The sequence below is a fragment of the Lissotriton helveticus genome, chromosome 10 (assembly GCF_964261635.1).
Source record: "Lissotriton helveticus chromosome 10, aLisHel1.1, whole genome shotgun sequence".
Lineage (NCBI taxonomy): Eukaryota > Metazoa > Chordata > Amphibia > Caudata > Salamandridae > Lissotriton > Lissotriton helveticus.
Genome location: NC_136071.1, coordinates 363,181,343 through 363,201,974, shown reverse-complemented (window position 1 = coordinate 363,201,974; position 20,632 = coordinate 363,181,343). Strand labels below are relative to the sequence as shown.

The 20,632-nt window shown below is 42.8% G+C and overlaps 1 protein-coding gene across 1 annotated transcript in view; it reads right to left on the bottom strand.

Moving 5' to 3' along the window:
- LOC144784018 (SCO-spondin-like) overlaps positions 1–20,632 on the bottom strand; it is a 1,726,865-nt gene that overhangs the window by 50,053 nt on the left and 1,656,180 nt on the right. Inside the window, exon 118 of the mRNA XM_078662721.1 lies at positions 8,438–8,649. Coding sequence (XP_078518847.1) covers positions 8,438–8,649 — 212 coding nt within the window. The remainder of the gene's footprint in view (positions 1–8,437; positions 8,650–20,632) is intronic.

Sequence of the window (20,632 nt, the reverse complement as noted above, 5' to 3'; positions counted from 1 at the left end):
CTTTAACACCAAAAGAACGTACAAAATAGATCATCTGATTAATTGTAATACCAAGTACGTCATATATATCTTGGGATGTGACTGCAATAAAATCTATGTAGGCAGCACAAAAAGAGCTCTCAAGACTCGAATTCAGGAACATATGCGTGCAAGACGCAATGGGGATCTGAGACACCCCATGACTTTCCACATGCGTGAATTTCATAAAGACACGGATAATATGTGGTTTATTGGCATTGACCATGAACAAGTCCATCCAAGAGGAGGCAATAGGGAGCTTGCATAGAGACAGCGAGAGGCGGGTTGGATATGCAGATTACGCTGCATTGAACTCGGCCACAACACAGAGGACGAACTGCATTTTTTCCTCGAATAGCTGTCTCCGTTTCCCTGTTTCAGACAAATTTAAGAACATACCCACAAATAGGTTTTCTCGCTTTAATTACCCTTAGGAACATTTACATAGACAGGCATAGGAATACAAACAGAAATGCTAGGTATAATCTATGTCTGCTTTCTCTAACAGTACATATGCCCGTCTCTGTGATGTACAGATTACATTGACTGTTCTCCCTTGCAGCAGAGTCAAATATAAAACAATGCTGCTCAAACCCAATGTATAATATTGACTCTCTGCTTTTACATGTGTTAAGAAAAGGCTGATGGAACATTGAAAAAGATTTCCTCAGGTTTCCCAATTAATTTAATTTTAATTTTTTCAATTTTTTCAACTTTGGTGAGTCTGTTTTCACCTACTAAGAATGTAATACCATGACCTCCTCTGTATGATCTGTTCTGTTTCTCTTTATATTCTTTTGTTAATTCCTCTCTTCTATTCCTCTAAACTCAGTCTTTTATTCACTCTATTAGGGACAGGGGCGCTACTTTTCTATTTATTTGTTCGGCATTCACAATTCCCGGTTCGACAAATCTCCTGTATATTATGCATCACTGGTACTTCATTGATTTTAGGTGCTGGGATCATAATGCCTTGTTGATTACACGCGCGCAATGTATGGTGCACTGTCAAACCGATGGACTATGCGCTAGATCTGCTGAACTCGAGGTCGTTAATAATGGAGACATGTGAAGAGGATACAACCCATTGACACGTCTCCACTTTTTAGCATTGGTCTCTCATAGAGTCATAGAAACGGATTCGGGCACGTGACAGGGTTGAAGTTACATTTTCATAAAATTATATTAAACTTATGTTCTATACTATTTCACAACCAGATATTACTGTTATTATCTCTTTCCGGTTCTTAACTTATGGGGACATATAAGTGACCTACATTTGGATACTATAATGTAATGTTCGTTATTACATCTCGTGTTACTTAACACATTGCGCTGTCCAATTCTTGGACCATGCGCTAGATCCGCTGAATCTTAGTTTGTCAATAATAGAGACATGAGATGGGGTTACAACCCATAGATACGGTTTCCAGTTTTAGCATTGGTCTGACATAGCATCATAGAACCGGACCCGGGCATGTGACAGGGTTGTTGTGATGTTTTCAAAAAATTATATTAAACTTATGCTTCAAACGATTTCACAACCAGATATTGTTGTTATTGTCCCTTTCCGGTTCTTAACTTATGGGGACACATAAGTGACCTACTTTTGGACACAATTATGAAATGTTCGTTATTACATCCCGTGCTATTTAACACACTATAAGATGGCCGCCACATTCGTACTGGATTAGGATGTAAGCACTGGGCTTCTTTCCTTGACATTTCGCGCGTCAATTTCAGGTGTTGACAATTACACTTAATTGACATGACTATAAATATAGTGATGCCCTGCCATCATGTCTGGGCGGATCGGAATACGGATTGCGAGCACTCTGCGGACAGGACGATTTATCACGATCGGTAAGGAGTTTGTTCATTTGCTGCTTCCGATTCCTGCTTTTTGGACTTCAGAAGTCCGACTTACCATTGCCGCTCTTTAACCCTTGGGCGGCCTGTTTTTTGGTTAAATTTTGGAGAAAGGAGTCCAACATCTTGAGGGGGCTCATTGTGCCATTCTTTACCCTTTCGTCACCGAACTGTGCACGTAACATAGTTGTGCACATTTTATTAATGGGTGGTCCCTTTTCCCTATGGTTTCTGATCAAGATCATGTGAACCTTGGGGGCCCACCATAATATCCTCATTCTTCTGGATGGGGGGGGGGTCACTTGCCCATGAGGCTACGATGACTAGCAGCTTTTGATTTCTCATTGACTCTCATCATTTATAGGATCCCTTACAAGTTATGGAGGCATCGGTTTTGAGGGGAGACAAATCCTCTATTAGGACTTTTTGCTCTAGAATACCCCTGAGTGTTGTTTCCACAATTACTTTCCCCACTTGCGAATTTTTCAACTATTTCTATTAGTCGTATTAAGATACCCATTTGCCTTTTCTGGCTTGTGCTTTTATCTCTCCAGACCTATTGGCTACCAGTTTCCACATCCGAGCTCTGGTGGCTTACAGATTTGAAGTTGTGGAGTATATTAGAAACCGAGACATGTAACATTACCTCATATAGACTCAGAGACCTATAAGCAATAACGTGTCTGGGGTTTAGTTTTCCATCTATGTTATGATTTGGATTGCTTTTCTTATAAACCTTGCAATGGTTGCAAATTGTGGTTCTTGTGCAATGCTTATCTGGTGCATCGACTTGTCTCATAATTTATCATAGAAAAAGGAGCTTTCGTCATGTTGGCACATGTACCATTCTCTCATTCCTGCTTTATCTACTTTCTTATGTACTTATTGTTTGCAGATCACCTTGATCATTTAGAAATTCTTCTCCAAATCGTGGCAGAGCTTACTCAAAACCTTATGACATTCGTATCACCCACAGTGTTGTTGCAATACCTACGTAGATAGTAAATTTCTTTAATTAGTTGTCTCTTTCTTTACCTCTGGGGTCCCTATTATTATTTGTAAAAGGCTATCATGCACACATGCATTGGTTCAGTGTTACTAAATTAGCCTTTTTCCTCTTTTCTCTCTCTTTTCTGCTTTTTTCCTTATTTTGGACTCAAACAGACGCGAATTAGAACAATCAGTCCAGGTTCTCATCATTCAAGAGTTACTAATATTGTGAAAGGAGCTGTACAGAATTTCTCCTATGAGGATTCATTTGGAAGCACTCCTTCTAAATTTACAAGGTATTAATTTTTAAGCTTTATGGCCTTTTCTTTGCAGTGCTAGTCTTTCCTTTTCCCCCCTCATTTCCTCATTACTATGTGCCATATACACCGGTGTTTACTTAGAAATGAGATTAAAACACCTCCCCATGAGTTTCACGCTTTTTGTTTCCCAATCTTTCCTAAGAAAGTCAATTGTTTTCCAATCATGATTAAAATGACTTACATTAAGACTTTATATTTATATGTGTACCTCATCCCTTTGAGACATATGATATATGGAGACTGTGTGGTTCACAACGCCTCCTCATTTGTCATCATTAACTTGCCGTCTGATTAGCAATGTTTTATCAAATGTGTTTTAGGCCCTGTTTGACGAAATTTGTTTTTGGTTATTTCTCAGATGTAGGCCTATTTTTAACGGTGTCTGTGTAGTATACTTGTTCCGCTTAAAGTATTCAGTAGATGTATGTAATGTAAATTGTCGTTTGTAATCTCCATTTTTTAACAAAATCTTATTGTATATATGTTTGTATTAACAGCCCTGAAGAAGTCCCATTGGGACGAAACGCGTCGGCTGTATGGTGTTAATGATTGAAAATAAAGAATTTTGAAAGACAAGAAAACATCATCTTTTCGCTATTCATTATATTGATAATATTGTTGTTTGTAGAATTTTGTGGTGCACCTTTGCGGTTGTTCATTTGAATTGAGTTCCCTAGGGAATAGGCACAGTAACGGTAGGTGCCAGTCAGTGTGCACACATACCCCAATTGTAATTTGAGGGGAAGACACATTTTCATGGGGAGAAAGGAGATCAGGTGCTGTTAGTAGGAAGGGTTCATCGTCAGGCTGTAGTTTATGATGTGGTAACCATGTTTAAATAAATGTCGCGTGACTACTGCAGGGACATCTTTTTCCTAATGCTTAGGGCCCCTAGCAGATAGCTCGCAACCCCAAAGCACACAATGGGAGAGGATAGCATCTGTAAAAATAATAATGCAGGTCTTACTTGAACAAATTTGGCCTCTCTAAGTAACGGCAGTAAGATGTTTTTGCGCAGGGGGGCATGACATTTAAAAAAAAGATAAAATGCAAGGTATCCTGCTCCGAAAAGTTGTCACAGGGACACGGCTTTAGGGCACCAGGCAAAAAATATCCCTTAGGGAAGGCTAGTATCCAGGGTACCTGGTTCAGCCGAAATCTAGTTAAAACTAAGTAATGTTGCACGTTAGAGACCAGTGGGGTTGTAGGTAGGGCTGTAAATGTGGGGACAGACTTATAGTGACGTGCTTTCTCACTGACGACTTGGCTACTTCTGTGCTCTCCCTAATCGTTGCCACCTGGCCTGAAACTTCAGGTTGAAATCTCTGATGGTTGACGGGCCTAGGAATCTTGGTTTAATATATATATCAGGGCAGCCCAACTGCTTCATTTTCTCCCTAATATAATTCAGCCATGGAATATGTGAGGCCCCCTCATGATCAATACAGTACATTATAACCAAACGATTCAATGTAGTGGTTGTGCTCGACCAACGTATCAATGGCGCAATGGTAAAATGGTCAGAAATGTACCCCACACCAAGCTATTTGTGCAGAATAAAGGCAGGGGTACTTGAGGGGACAGCAAGAAGGTTACGCATGACTTTGTTTTCAACCTACTGGATGTCTCTCACATCCTAATAGCCCCATACATCACACCCATATGTAGCCATAGGGATATATATTTTATTTGTAAACCTTAGGTAAAGCAGGTATTGGTTTAGACCCCAACCTTGTAGCAAATTCCCGCATGGCCCCAACTGCTCTAGCCAGTATTTTCTTTTTAGCTTTCTTTACGCAGGCCAGGTCCCATGGTTATTGAACAAAACCCTTTCGACAGCTCTGTCCCTAACAAAAAAACGTGCACTTAGCAGCCATTTTACCACCCATAGTCAAATTGGTGGCTAGGTCAAGTGGCTCCATGAACTCAATAAAAACATTTAAAACGTTTTGGAGGCCTACATCGGTCCTTGCAAACAGTACTGCATTACCTGTATACAAAAGTGCAGGAATCAATTTGGCCCCCGCTCTTGGGATGTCGTTAGTACTGCCTGAGAGGAGAGCTGGAGGGATTATTTGGATTTGAGTGGGGCAGATTGTTTTGGATTGGAGTGGGGCAGATTGTTTTGGATTGAGAGGGGGAGATTGTTTTGGATTGGAGTGAGGCAGATTGGTGTAGGGTACACTGAAGTGGGGCATATTAGAGTGGAGCAGATTGTTTTGGATTGGAGTTGGGTGGGTTGTAGTGGATTCATTTGGAGTGGAGTGGGGTGGATTGGGGATGGAGTGGGGTGGATTGGATTGAGGTGTATTGGGGTAGATTAGATCAATGTAGAGTGAATTGGATTGGAGTGCAATGGATTGTGGTGGATTGGAGTGGGAAGAATTGGGATGGAGTGGATGGATTAGGGTGAGGTGGATTGGATTGGAGTGGGGCAAATTGGAGTGGGGTGTATTGGATTGGGGAGAATTAGAGTGGGGAGGTTTGGAGTGGGGAGAGTGTATTGGATTGGAGTGGGTGGATTAGAGTGAACCGACTGGATTGGAGTGGGGCAGATTGGAGTTTGGCAGACTATTTTGGATTGGAGTGGGTCACAATGAAGTGGGGCAGACTGGAGTGGGACGAATCGGAGTTGTGCAGATTGTTTTGGATTGCAGTGGGGCAGATTGCAGTGGAGCATATTGCAGTGGGCAGATTGGAGTGGGGTGGATTTGAGTGGAGCAGATTGTTTTGGAGTGGGGCAGACTTTTATATTGGCGTGGGGCAGATTGGTTTGGGGCAGATGGGAGTGTGAGGGATTGTTTGGGATTGGGGAGCGGCAGATGTTTTCGGATTTGATTGGGGAGAATGTTTTGGATTAAGTGGGGGAGATCGTTTTGAATTAGTGTGGGGTGAATTGGCGTAGGGCACACTGGAGTGGAACAGATTAGAGCTGGGCAGATTGTTTTGGATTGGAGTGGGGTTGGGTGTGGTGGATTCAATTGGAGTCGGGTGGGGTGGGGTGGATGTTTGAGGGAGTGTGGTGGATTAGATTGTGGTGAGGTGAATTGGAGTGGAGTGCAGTGGGGTAGAATGGATTGGGCTGGATTGGGATGGAGTAGATCAATGTAGAGGGAATGGATTGGAGTGGATTGTGGTGGATTGGAGTGGAATTAATTCAGATGGAGTGGGTGGATTGGGGTGAGGTGGATTGAATTGGAGTGGGGCGAATTGGAGTGTAGCGAATTGGAGTAGGGTGAATTGGATTTGTGTGGATTGGAGTGGGGCAGAGTGGGGCATACTAGAATGGGTATTGCAGTGGGGAAGATTGGAGTGGGCTGGATTGGAGTGGGGCTGATTGTTTTGGATTGGAGTGGGGCAGATTGAAGTGGGTTCGATTGGAGCAGGCAGATTGTTTTGGATTGGAGTGGATTGGAGTGGGGTGGGGTGTATCAGATTGGTCTGGGGTGGATTAGATTGTGAGGCCAGCGGATTTGTGTGGGGTGAGTCAGGAATGATTGGAGTGGGTCGAATTGGAGGGCAGATTGTTCTGGATTGGAGTGGTGTTGGTTGATAGTATTGGAGTGCAGTGAATTGGAATGCTTTGAATTGATGTGGATTGAATTGGTCTGGAGTGGATTGGATTGAGTGTGGTGGATTTGTGTGGAGTGACTCGGGTGGATTGGGGTGGGATGAACTGGAGTGGAGTGTACTGTACAATTATGATTTAAAACATAATTTCAGAAATTACACATAAAATAATAAAAATGTTGTTTAGCAATAAAACAATCCTCATCTTTTGAAAAGAGCGTTCATCAGAAAAACCAAAAGAAAACTTGAGTGTAAAGTGAGAAAAGACTTGCTAGAATAAATGAAAGTTATCTATAGAAAAAAATCGTTCAAACTTTGTTTGTTGTGCTGGGCACCTTTCTACCAGTTGCACGCCTTCTGTTCGTAGGGCACTAAAAGGTAAAAAGAACGGAATAGGGAGCAGCGGACAGGCACTGATTATGGTGAATAAATCAGTGCTTCATCCTTGCTCCACAGAGAGGAACAGAATTTATGTTAGGCCCACCTTGATAAATCAGTCAGCTGTAAAGAGGAGTGCTACGCAAGCCATCAAATGGATAAGCAATGGATTGGCTCCTAGCCCTGTTTGTTAACAACAGTGTCTCGCAAGCGAGACGCATGCACTAGCGCATGCCTCGCTGGCTCAATGGCTCAACCCTAAAAAGGAGAGAACTAAACATTACTGTTGAGGCTATATGACTCATGCCGATTGGAACACTTGATATATGTTCAGACCATAAGCATACACACATAAATTGAGGCCATCTTACAACAGACCATTGTCATCCCTATCACAAGGCTAAAGTTAGACCTCAAGGATAATCCGTGCCTTTTTTCTAATTGAATTACTGTAACAGTGAGGCACAAAAGTCAAAGATGCTAATGCATTATCATATCCACTCATCTCTAAATCCAGATGAAAAGTTACAAAGTTAACTACATGAGGCACAAAAATCATGAAGCAAATTGGCATCACCCATTTGCTTGTACATACCGGGTATACCTCATCTGAGCATGATTGTTTGTTCAATACCTCTCCGATTCAAGTCTAACAGCAGAGTTAGTAGAACTATCAGTAATGGCTACAATCTGTTTCGTGTAGGATTCTAAATAAAACATTATCTCCAATCAGAGCATGCTTTCCAAACAAGTTACTCAATGGTGGGAGCTAGCTTGATGCAGGAGACATCCCTGATTTGGGCATGAATGCTGTCTTCTTAATTCTCTATAGGTGGGATGAGTAATGACACAAAACTCTCTTGTTACAAAAAAGATTACTGACACAAAACCTCCCAGATGGTAGCACAGCATCTCTCCAATTACAGCTCGATTATGGGCTTAATATCTCCTTAAGGATAGCATGCTTACTGCCACTAAATATGTAGATAGAAGGATGAGGATTAGAATCATAAATATTTTATAGGCGATCTTGGGCAAATAGATTACTTTTATTAAATCGCAACTCCTAGAATTGACATTAAGTTGTACAGTCTTATATTGGATACTAAATAAAATCTCTTGCTTTACACGTAACCACTTGAGCAAATTTGAAAATAAATTATTTAGATTTGACTTCATTTTATAAGAGCAAAAAAATGCTACAAAAAAACAGGAGTAGCACTATTAAAACACAGCAAAACCTACAGGTAGAAAAGTCTACAAATAAATAAGAAATTGAATGTAAGACTCACCAGATAAATATGATCACCATCGACACACTCGCAGTGTGCTGCAGTGACACAATGTCCGCTGCTGTTCCTGTACTTTCCTGCTTCACAGACACAACCCTGCTCTTCACCCACACTGCAGTTTTTTGGGGGATCTTCATATACCTCTTTGCAGGTGCGCTCACAAGGCTCCGGCTCAGATGAGGACCTCTGCCACCGTTCACCGTATGGACACACTGGGTGAAAAACAGTGAGTTGGATCAGAGCACAACAGAGAGAGATACGTCAACTCTAAAACAGCTCAGTATCAAACAACAGCTTTCAACCTTTTATTAGAAAAACTCAGGAGAATTTTTAGTGGCTTTTCAAATCTTTCATTTACAGAAATAATTCTTTTAAACTGTTCATTTATTGTCAAAGTGGCATAGCGGGGGTGGTCTGCTCCAGGGCTCCAGGGGGCACTAATTTTTGGGGCAGAGGAGGTGAGCCAGTCGTGTTTGTTCATTGCCACCACCCCCCCTCCGTCCCCTCCCAAAAAGTCGACCATTGGCCGCCACCCCCCTGAACAAGTTGTCTGTTGAGCACCACACACACCCCCCTTGCCTGCACCTGGGTGCCAAACTTTTGGGCCGCCCGGGTGGCAGCAGCTCTAGCTACGCCACTGTATATTCAACCCTGGCAACACAAACATAGACAGGGAGATGGAAGAAAACTTCCCTTCAGTGACTGCTCTTTTCTGGTGGATACTCTAATGCAGATTCCTCCCCTTCTGTAACCTTATGAATACTCCCAGGTGCCAGAATGGATCTGAAAGATTTTCATAGCAACTCTCTTGTACGTTGGTAGGTGGAGTTATGTGGCCCAGCATTGGGGACACTACATAGCCACCACCTCCATGCGCTGATGTCAGTTCATTCTGACCTCTGCATGTACCACTGGATGCAGAGCCCTTAGAAATTAGTTTGTGGGGGGCGTGGCTTGGGTGCCGCGCAAGATGGCTGGCTAGGCGTGAGGCTCCGCCGCACTGAGACGCCTCGCTGCAGTTTTCGCCCGGTGAGGGGATTTACTGCTTATGTCGCTATCTTACTTTTGGAACCGGATCACTTGGGGAGTCTCATGAACTGCTTTCCGACTCCCAAGGTGCCGTCTTTGAACAGAATGCTGAGCGGAAGATTTTACTTCAGCGCACCACCGCCATTTTAGGTGCTCCGCCTCTTCAGCGCTGCAGGCTCTGCTGATACACAGCCTCTGCGGCTCACTGGTGGTGTTCCGGTTGCAACCTACGATGGATTCCTGGTGAGCATGTGAGCATTATTGTCACGCTTCATGTGCCCCACGTTACCGCGCTTTGAAATACGTTTTTTCTTTCTTCCCATCGAATGCGCACTGCCGCCATTTTCTCAGTGACGCGACCGATTTGGAAGCCGCGACTTTCCCCCCGCAATGTTGTTGTGGAACCTGCGTCTTCCTTCCTCCTAGTACGGATGCCCCACGCATAATTTCTACGTACCCATGGTGCACTGGACATATTTCTATATTAAATGTCCTATATTCATGAGCATATATATCGTTTTCATTTATACACACTAATTTCATAAACGATATGACCTCCTCTTTTGGCTTTGTGAAGTCCCGCGCATTGTCCTTGCCTCACTTCTACTCTCCATGCTGAGCCTCCTCAACAATTGAATGTGCCTTTTCTATAGTAACTAAGAATATACGTACTCCTGAGGTACTTATTCTTCTTCTATGGAAGCCTGATGTTCAATGACTAACTCTTTTTACGGCGGCTTTACACGCTGCTAATTATCTTCTTGCTGGAGTTCTTCACGTTTATCCAAATGTGCTGTGGTTTCACTGGGATGTACTGGAAGCGTTTTGCAGTATAATGGTATTGCCCTAAGTCTTTCTGGAATGATCTTCTGATGCACACTTAACTTAACTTCAGGGGCTTGTGTTTCCCGCCCTTTTGGCTGCATCTCAGAGCATAGTGATTAAGTCAACGGATTGGAGTGCAGACTTCCTATGGTGAGGTTACGCAAACCAGGGTTTGTTTTTACTCCCTCTGTGGTTACCCCTGTGAGCTCTTCCACTTGTGTACCTACATCTATTCAACCTACCAAGATGGCAACTCCTTCTTCTCAGCGCTCCCCCTCGGGGCAAGCATCGTCCAATAGATCTTCACCCCCTGCTACATCCAGCAAACGGCTCAAACAAGATTCTTCTTTACCAGACAAACCTCCTCCTCATCCTCCATTGATCTAATTTTGGAAGAGATTCGTGCAATGCGTCCTTTCATTGAGGAGACAAGTAAGGATATGCAACTTTAAAAAAATAAATGGGAGACCATGGATGCCCGAATATCCTCAATTGAACAACAGATCCCTGAGGTTCAATCCAACACACAACGCATTGTAGCATTGGAAAAGACTGTCCTCTCTCTACGGCAAAATACGGAGGATTTGGAAAATCGCAACAGAAGGAACAACCTCCGTATTTATGGTTTACCAGAGAATCTTGAGGGTGAGGATCCAGTGACTTTCTTTACCTCCTTCCTCCAGAAACTTCTGGACATGCCCCCTTCTACGTCCATCAGTATCCAAAGAGCTCATAGACTGGGAGCATGAACAACTTCATCTACAAAACCTCGGGGGGTTATTATTCTCTTTTTGAAGTTCACAGATCTTCTCTCAATTCTTTCGGCGGCAAGGGCCAAAAGACAACTATCCTGGCTTGGTCAACGAGTGTATCTGTCTCAAGATGTTTCTAATGCTACTGCCTCCAGGCGTAAAGAATTTTTAGCTCTCCGCCCTTCTTTGCCCTCCCTTGGAGCGCGATATGGCTTATTTCATCCTTGTACCTTCAGAGTCACTCATTGGAATAAGACATGGTCCTTTCAAGATCCTGGTGAACTGCGAAACTTCATCCTTCTACAGAACGAAGATGGAATGGAATCTTCTCCTTCAAACAGTGGCTGAAAGACATTGTTGTATTCTTGAAATGGTCTTTAACTGTTTCTCTGTTTTTCTGTGTTTATTTCCTTAGTCCTCTACTTGTTTTTTTTACATGCTCTTGTTCCTTCTCAGTGTTTCCCGTTGTCGACTCGTCCTTCTTCCTTTTCTTGTACATCGTCGAAACATGCTCTCAACTGATCTTCTTAATATTTGATTTCTTTAATACTTATTTCCTGTCTTATAGTTATATGATGTGTGTCACATGTTCCATTGTGTATTAATTGTTTTTATTTCTTCCCTCATACAGATTTGTATCGGTTGTTCCCTTCATCATGTTTCATCCTTTGTAATTTTGTGAGGTCTTGGTGCGGTTCCGCCTCTGATCCTGGTCTACCCGTCTTGTAACGCATCACCACTTCCCCATTTCCCTTTGTGTATCTCCCCCTTCAGGCATGTCTCTTACAGTCATCCTTACGGATTTGTACTGTCTTCTATGCCTTCTTTCTTTTCTTCCTTCTCTTCCCTTTGCAGACCCTCTTTCTTCTCCCTTTCTCTCTTTCCTTCCTTTTCCTCTTTTTCTTCTCCTTTCCCCCATTATTCTTCTTTCTAATCTTTTATTGGTCGGCTTATTTTCTAATTCTTTTATGTTTGGCTTATTGCTTGTACAGTATATTTTTGCACTTTTCAATTTTGAACAGTTTAATAGGTTTTGATCTTCAAAGTTGTTTAATGGAATGTAAAAGGATTTAATCATCCTATTAAGCGGCAGAGAGTACTTTCACACCTCTCCTCTTACAACCCTGATATTGTCCTCATTCAGGAAACCCACCTTTCGGATATTGAATCTCTGAAGCTAAAAAGACTATGGGTTGGCACTGTCTTGTTCTCTCCAGCTTCTCACAAAAAGAATGGTGTTGCTATTTTGATCCACAAACGCCTCAAGTGTAAGGTTATCCTACAGGAAAAGGACGATGAAGGTCGTTGGATTTTAGCTAAGTTGCTTATTAATGCTATCCCAATTACCCTGTTCAATGTCTATGGGCCGACATGCTTTGACCCCTCTTTTTGGCCCTCAATTACTGCAAAATGTATCCAATATAAAGATGATACTTTCCTGTTAGGCGGCGATTGTAATCAGATCATCGATCCCTTTTTAGATCGTAAGTCCTCTGTTCGTTTCACTCCTCACAAACCCCATAAACAGTTTCTTGATACTCTTACACAGGTTCATCTTGTGGATTCCTCGAGGCTCACCCACCCGGACACTGTAGATTTTTCTTTTTTCTCTCCCCCACATGCCTCTTTCTCTCGTTTAGACTATATCTTTCTTTCCTCCTCTTTATCTCAAACTCTTTTATCTTCCTCTATTGAGCCTATTGTCATCTCTGATCATGCTCCTATTATCACTGATTTTGATCTTCTTCCTCCTATTCCTAAACCTTCTCGCTGGCGCTTTCACTCTTCTCTTCTCACGGATCCTCTTTTCTCTTCCTCTTTTCGCTCTTTCACCTCTGAATTCTTCCATCTTAATTCTGATCCTGATACCCCTCCCCATGTTCTTTGGGACTCTTTCAAGGCCACAGCCCGCGGATTTATTATCGACTTTGTTTCCAAAAAAAAGAAAAAGTTTCTTCAAAAACGTAAAGTTGCTCTTGCACATATTAAGTCATTAGAACATCAATTTTACACCTCCTCCCCAAATCATATGTCTCCTGAAATTCTTCAAGCTAAAATTGCATTTAATAAGCTTACTACTGATTCAGCCTCTTCTTTTCTTCTTCGGAGTAGTGCACGTTACTATGGTGGTCGCAACAAATCACGCAAATTACTCGCTAACTATCTAAAATCGCGTAAAGAGCGGACTCTCATAGACTCTATCTATTCCCCTTCTATTGTCCTCTTGCACACAGACAAAGAAATCTTGGAGCAATTTCAATCCTTTTATGAATCTCTATACTCTTCTGAGAACCCCCCTACCCCAGCTCTCCTTCAAGCATATTTTGAGAACTTGCCTAAGCCAGATACCTCCCAACTTCACTTATCGGACATTGACACAGATCTTACCCTCCCTGAGTTATCCACTGCTCTGTCTTCTCTCACTAAGGGCAAGATTCCGGGGCCTGACGGATTTCCAGTTGAATTTTATTTACACTTTTCCGATCTTCTCATGCCCAAACTTCTCTTTCTTTTTCAGTCCTTTTGTTCCACCGGTCTTGCTCAAGGTTCATTTCAAGATGCTACTATATGCCTCATCCCTAAAGAGGGTCGAGATCCCAAATTTTGTAAGAATTATCGTCCAATATCTCTAGTTAATGTAGATTATAAACTTTTTGCAAAATTATTGGCTCTTCGTCTCGATCCACTCATGCCACATCTCATTGGGAAGGAGAAATGTGGATTTGTTTGTCTTACCTCAGACAATTCCAGACTCCTCCTCAATGTTCTAAGTAAGGCCCCCTCTCTTTCTATTCCCCTTGCGGCTATTTCGGTTGATGCTGAAAAAGCCTTTGATCGGGTTGATTGGTCCTTTTTGATGGCCTTGCTGAAATGGCATGGCTTTGGTCCTAAATGTATTTCTTATATTTCTTTAATATATTCTATGCCCAAGGCATTTATTTATTTATTTATAGTCTTGTATCGCGCATGAATCAGCCCCGAAGGGGTATCTCCGCGCGTGGCTTCTGAGAGAGATAAAGCAAAAACTATAGGTCGGAAACGGGCAGAGGGGGAGCTAAGTTAGTCCTGGGTAAATAGGTAGGTTTTCAGTTTATGCCTAAAGTTAAGAAGATGAGGAATTTGTCTTAGCTGGGGAGGGAGGGAGTTCCACAACATTGAGCCTTTAAGGGAAGGGGCACGACCACCTTGTCTTGCTCTGTTTACTTTAGGGACGTATAGCAGCATAGTGTTGCTGGAGCGCAGAGTACGTCCAGGAGAGTAAGGGCGAAAGATATCTTTCAGATATTTGGGACCAGAGCCGTAGATGCATTTATGCATAATGCAGCAAAGTTTAAAATTGATCCGCTGTTGCACCGGGAGCCAGTGAAGATGGGAGAGGAGGGGGCGGGAGGGGGTGCGGGGGGGAGCATTCAGGATGAGTCTTGCCGCGGTGTTCTGTACTACCTGCAGTCTGCAAAGTTGTTCTTGGTTGGCAGATATGAGTAGACTATTACAATAGTCCACTCGTCCAAGGACTAGTGCCTGAACCAGCGTCTTCCTATGAATATTTGGTAGGAAGGGGAAGATACGCCGTAAAATACCAATTGTGCGAAAACACGTTCCCGCAACCTGACTAACATGATCTTTCATAATCAGGGATTGGTCCAGGCGTACCCCCAGATTCTTAATGGTTTGCTTGGGCGCTGGGACAGGTCCGAGCTCAGGTGGCCACCATTCCGGGGACCAGAGCATGGAGGCCCCTCCAAACAGCATGACCTCAGTTTTGGTCACGTTGCATTGGAGAAAGTTCTGGGCCATCCACCCTGCCACCGCTCTCATACCGTCTTGGAAGGATTGCATGACTGCAGGTGTAACGGTTTGAAAGGGGAAAAGCAGCTGAGTATCGTCAGCATAAGAGATGGGTGAAAACCCGTGAGATCTAATGATCTCTGCTAGGGGGGCCACATATACGTTAAATAACGTGGGGCTTAGACATGAGCCCTGTGGCACCCCCTTGGTAAGCTTCCTGCAGACAGATTTATAGGAGCCTAATTTGACACCTTGTTGTCTGTCTCCAAGGAAGCTTTCCAGCCACGCAAGGGCGGTCCCTTCTACTCCAACTCCCTTCAGACGGCCGAGAAGAACTTCATGCGACACCGTGTCGAAGGCAGCGGACAAATCCAATAGCACCAGAATCACTGAGCTCCCTCTGTCAAGTAACATTCTGATGTTATCTGTCACTGACAGAAGGGCTGATTCGGTGCTATGGTTGGGCCTAAAACCAGATTGAGAGTGGTCTAGGCCGCCCGCTGCCTCGATGTAGTTGGACAGGTGTGCATTAACATGCTTCTCGGCCATCTTGCTGTAATAGGGTAGGAGCGAAATCGGACGGAGGTTGGAGAGCTCCGTCCAAGGAAGGGCCGCATTCTTGCGGATTGGGTTCACCACTGCTCTCTTCCATTCAGTTGGTACTTTTCCCTCTTTGAGAGACTGGTTGATGATATCCTGAATGTAGGGAACTAACAGGGTACGAAGTGGGGTTAGAATTTTGGCGGGAATAAGGTCATCCGGAGATCCAGACTTGACTTGAGTCATTATTGTGTCAAGCTCTTCAATGTTTATAGGGGGGAATGTAGTTAAGGTAAGGTTAGTGTTCTCATTGAGGGAGGAGGCCTTTTGGGAGTCGCTATTAGGTTGGGATCCTAGGATTTTATCATAAATGGATTCTATTTTATTTTCAAAGTAAGATGACACTTCTTCGCATAGACTCAGTGAGAAGTCATCTGGGCAAATACATGCTGTAGGTTTAACAAAAGTGTCAAGAATCCTATACAATTCTCTAGGAGAATTATCAGCTTCCATGAGCTGTTGAGCGATGTTGTTTTTGCGGGCAGCCTTGATGTGTTTATAATAGTTGGCTTGGGCTGCGCGATGTGCTTTTTTATTTTCCTCAGAGTGTAATTTCCTCCATCTCTTCTCTATCCTTCTACATTCTTGTTTCTCTTTTCTTAGGGCCTCGGTGTACCATTTTTCCTGTTTGGCCACCGGAAACTGTCTGAATGTTTTCAAAGGGGCAATTTTATCGATAGCTACCGTCAGAGTATGTTGCAGCACGGTTAGCTTTTGCTCTACTTCGTCAGTGTCTCTGATCTCGGGTTTTTTCCACGCCTTTTCTAACGCATCCAGTGTTAGTTTGTGCCACTGTCTGCGTATGGTGGATGGAAGGGGTTTCTGTAGAGAACCCTTATTTACTTTAAAAATGCTGAACTGCATTAAAAAGTGATCTGACCAGTGGACTTGGATAGGTTTATGGCACCGAATGTTGTCGAAGTTGGTATATATCAGATCGATACAGTGACCGCCTTCATGGGTGGGATCCTGATTCTTTTGTGTTAGACCGATAGTTATCATATCAGTCAGCAAAGTTTTTGTCCCTGTAGAGTCACATTGGTCAGTATGAATATTAAAATCTCCGAGGAGAAGAAAATCTTCATTGGCCCGCATATAAGGGCCAAGTATCTCTAAAAGAGATGTGGAGAAACTGGGGCATGGAGGAGGGGGGCGGTAAACAAGTGCACCTTTAATATTCTTTCTATTAGGGAGGATAATTCTAAAAACCATTATTTCCATATCTCTGCAACATAGCCTATCTAAAATGTCCAATTTCATAGACTCCCTATAAATTATGGCAATGCCACCGCCAATTTTGTCAGGGCGGTCAGAATGGTGAAGTTTATAACCCATAGGTACTCCTAAAGTTATAGCAGCCACCGTATGGGGTTTTAACCAGGTCTCAGTTATGAAACATAGGTCTGGGGATAAAGAATGTAATAAATCCCAGATCTCAGTCTGGTGTTTAGGCATTGAACGGACATTCATAAGAATGCATTGTAGGTCACTATGAGATTTACTAAAATCATGGGAGTTGTTTAGGAACAGAGAAGTGTAGTGACAATTGTAGCACGAGAACGGGCCATTAAAACAGGGTCTGTTATCCTCAATATAACATGGGGCAGAGAGTTGCCTCAATGAGGTCAGGAATGTGGAATCATACCTGATGTGTTTGTCAGCGCGAAGTGGCGGCATGATGTAGAAATCCCGCCCCGTCGCCACGTCCTGTCGCGGACGGGCGCAGACGGGCAGCTCTTTGGCTGGTCTTCGGCTGCAATGAGGCTGCGCGCAATCGCTGCGCGCTTCCTGTGAGGCGATGGCTAAATAGCCCTCAGTTGTGCACTAGAGCGCTGACCGCTCGCCGGAAGTGTGGCCCTCACCTGTCCGCCCTCCGCACAACGGTAATAATTACCGAGTCGGACCGAGGCGGGCAGGCACAGATATCGAGACCAACACTCCGGGTAAATTTTTAAAAAGTTATTAAACAATGTGGGTGTAGTACACACTCTAAAATCGTGCGCAAGATATTTAAAAATGAAGAGGTTTAAAAAGCGCTATAAATCAGTAACGCTCTACCGTTTCCCAAATATATTTGTCAGCTCATCCAGTAGCCAGCAAGCGGAGTGGGACACTGCCACTGTCTTCCCCCGCAGCTGCGCTGACCTGAGGCTCCGCCTAAATAGCCCTCAGTTGTGCACTAGTCCTCGTCAACGGTCAACTTACCTCCCCTTTCACGCTTAAACGTGGAGTTCGTCAGGGCTGTCCTCTTTCCCCTCTTCTTTTTATTTTAGCACTTGAACCCTTCATATCCTCTATTCGTAACAATTCTTCCATTTCTGGTTTTCCGTACGGTGATCATCAGCTTAAATTGTCTGCTTATGCGGATGACATACTTTTATTCATTTCAGACCCAGTTACCTCTGTTCCTTCCTTATTGGATGAATTTGAGAAATTCTCCCTGGTTTCAGGATATAAAATAAATTTGGATAAGACGGAGATTCTTCCTATAACTAAATTTTGCCTTCCACATTTCTTTACTTCCAATGGCTTTGCTTGGAATAGTAAGAAAATAAAATATCTCAGTGTTCTCTTCTCTAACTCCATCTCATCCTCTATCCAACTTAACATGAATGCAGTCATCTCTAGAATTGATTCTCTGCTCTCTTCCTGGAATCCTCTATATCTTTCCTGGTGGGGTCGTCTTGACTCTATCAAAATGATGATTGCTCCGATCTTGATTTATTTACTTTCCATGCTCCCAATCCATATCCCGGCTCTCTATTTCCGTCGTATTGACTCTGTTTTATCTAAGTTTCTCTGGAAGCAGAAAAAAGCGCTATTTTATCTCTTTCAGCCCTTCGTAAGTCTAAATCAACTGGTGGGATTAATTTTCCAGATTTCCGTCTTTATCATCAGTCTTTCTCTCATCGTCAAGCTTCTCGCTGGTTATCATCGGACCTGTCTCCTTTTCCCCCCTTTGGCTTTCTGTTGAACGTGCTTTATTGTTGCCTTATTCCTTTCAGGATGTAATTCGCTTCACTGCTAAGGCTCCATGTCTCAATCCCCCATTATTCAAACACACTTCTTCTCTTTTGCGGCCCTTGGTATTCACGGTTCCTGTCTCTCGAGAATCCTTTCTATTGTTGCCCATTTGGTATAATTCACTCATTCTATTACGAAACAGACCTATTGCCTGGTCTTCATGGAGATCGAAGGGCATCATCTGGATTCATCATCTTTTTGATGGTTCGTCCCCTTGTTCCTTTCCTCAATTCCAATCCCAGTTTCACTGTCCTCGCTCATTCGCAAAGAAATACTACATTCTTATAGAAATCATTCTTGATCGATATTATTCTCTCCCATCAGATTTATTGCCCCCACCCTCTTCCTCTCTTCTTACCATTCTCTCTACTATTCCTAAAGCTTCTCTTATTTATCGATATTTCTCGGCTTCTGATCCTGCTCGTCTCAAATCAAAACTGGAACTCTCTTGGGAAAAAGACTTAGGTTGCACTTGGCCGACTTCCCTTTGGGACAAACTCTGGGCTAAATCCTTAAAGACTTCCCGTACTGCATCTCTCACTCAATCCTTATTTTTCTTCTATCATAGACTTTATCTTTCTCCCCTTTCTCTCTCTCGTTTTCTTTCTTCTTCTACTGCTAACTGCTGGACGTGCAACACTCCCAATGCTGATCTCTCATCTTTTCTTTCTCTGTCCTTCTGTTCGACTTTTCTGGACACAGGTATGGGTTCGCATTTCCCGTATTTTTAATCTTTCTATTTCTTATTCTACTTCTCTGGTGTTTTTAGGTAGCCTTTCAGAATATTTTGACCTCCCCCCGCATTCACATGGTCTTTTTGACCTTATGCTAGCCCTTGCATTCCAACATATCGCTTCTAATTGGAAGTATTTGACCAAACTTTCCATAAACTGCTGATGGAACCTTCTGCGTCATTCCCATAGACTTGATGTTGCTTTTGCCTCCTCCTGCAAACCCTCTCGCAATGTTGAACTTTATTGGTTGCCTCTTACCCTATATTTAGATCAATCCGCCAACAAGAAATACACTCCACTTTCTTCTGATAATTTTAAGCCTCCTTGAACATTTGTACTCCTGCTTGTAGTTACATGCTTTAGATTTCACTAATGTAGTTTTTTTTTCTCTACTCATGTTTTTATAATACTCTTATTTCACCTCTTTTCTAGATTTTTGTGCATTTACTGTACTTTGTTGCCAACAATCATTACGCTTATTTCTGTTTTATTTTTAGGATTGTATTAACATGGTTTTTGTTTCCCTCCCTTCCCTTTCCTCCCCCTCCCCCCCCTAAAAAAAATTCAAAATGCTTTGACTTTTTCCTTGTGCCATCGGCAGATTATGTTTTATCTTTTTCACAAATGTTCTTCTCTCATTTGTTCTGCTGATGTCACCTTACTGTATTGACAACTTTTATTTCAATAAAGCTTTCAAACTAAAAAAAAAAAAAAAAAAAAGAAATTAGTTTGTGCCATGCTGCAATCTCTAAATTGGAATCTTTTTAAAATGAGCCAAAAAGGCCCATTCCACAGAACAGGGAAAGGAATAGAAGGTTATATATAGTATCCACCTGAAAGAACGTTACTGAAGGAAAATAAGTTTTTGGTCAGATGGATACTTCTAACCACATTCTCCGCATCTTGTGAATAGATACCAAAGCAGTACCTCCCTACGTTGTCGGCCTGTGGATTTCTTTTTTTGTGGAGTTTTATATAGCGCAAACTAGAGCCAAAGGTATTAGAGCGCTTTACGTTAGCATCAACTGCAGTACAGACAGACACGTTCATCTTTTTTTTCTGTTAGGCACAGGGAGATTACGTGATTTGCACAGAATGTTGAGAAAGTTCTGCTAAAACTCGAACCCGGTTCCCCAGCTTTAAATTTGACCGCTCTAGCCATTAGGCCACATCCTCTACCCTAAATGACTGAGACAGGAAATTCTGCAGGACAGTGTAGACAAAATTCCCTTCCTACCAGATCTGACAAGCCAGGCAGTAGTGCTTCATGAACGCTGACGTTACCACCTGGCAGATGTCCAATACTGGCATACTGGATGCCAGCACAGTTGTAGAAGTCTTTGCTCTCTATGGTGGAATAGGTGAGTAGACCTTCCACAGGCTATTTCTTGCCCCACCCATATAATTTATAGATGCATAGGAAAATCCATCTGGAGACGGTT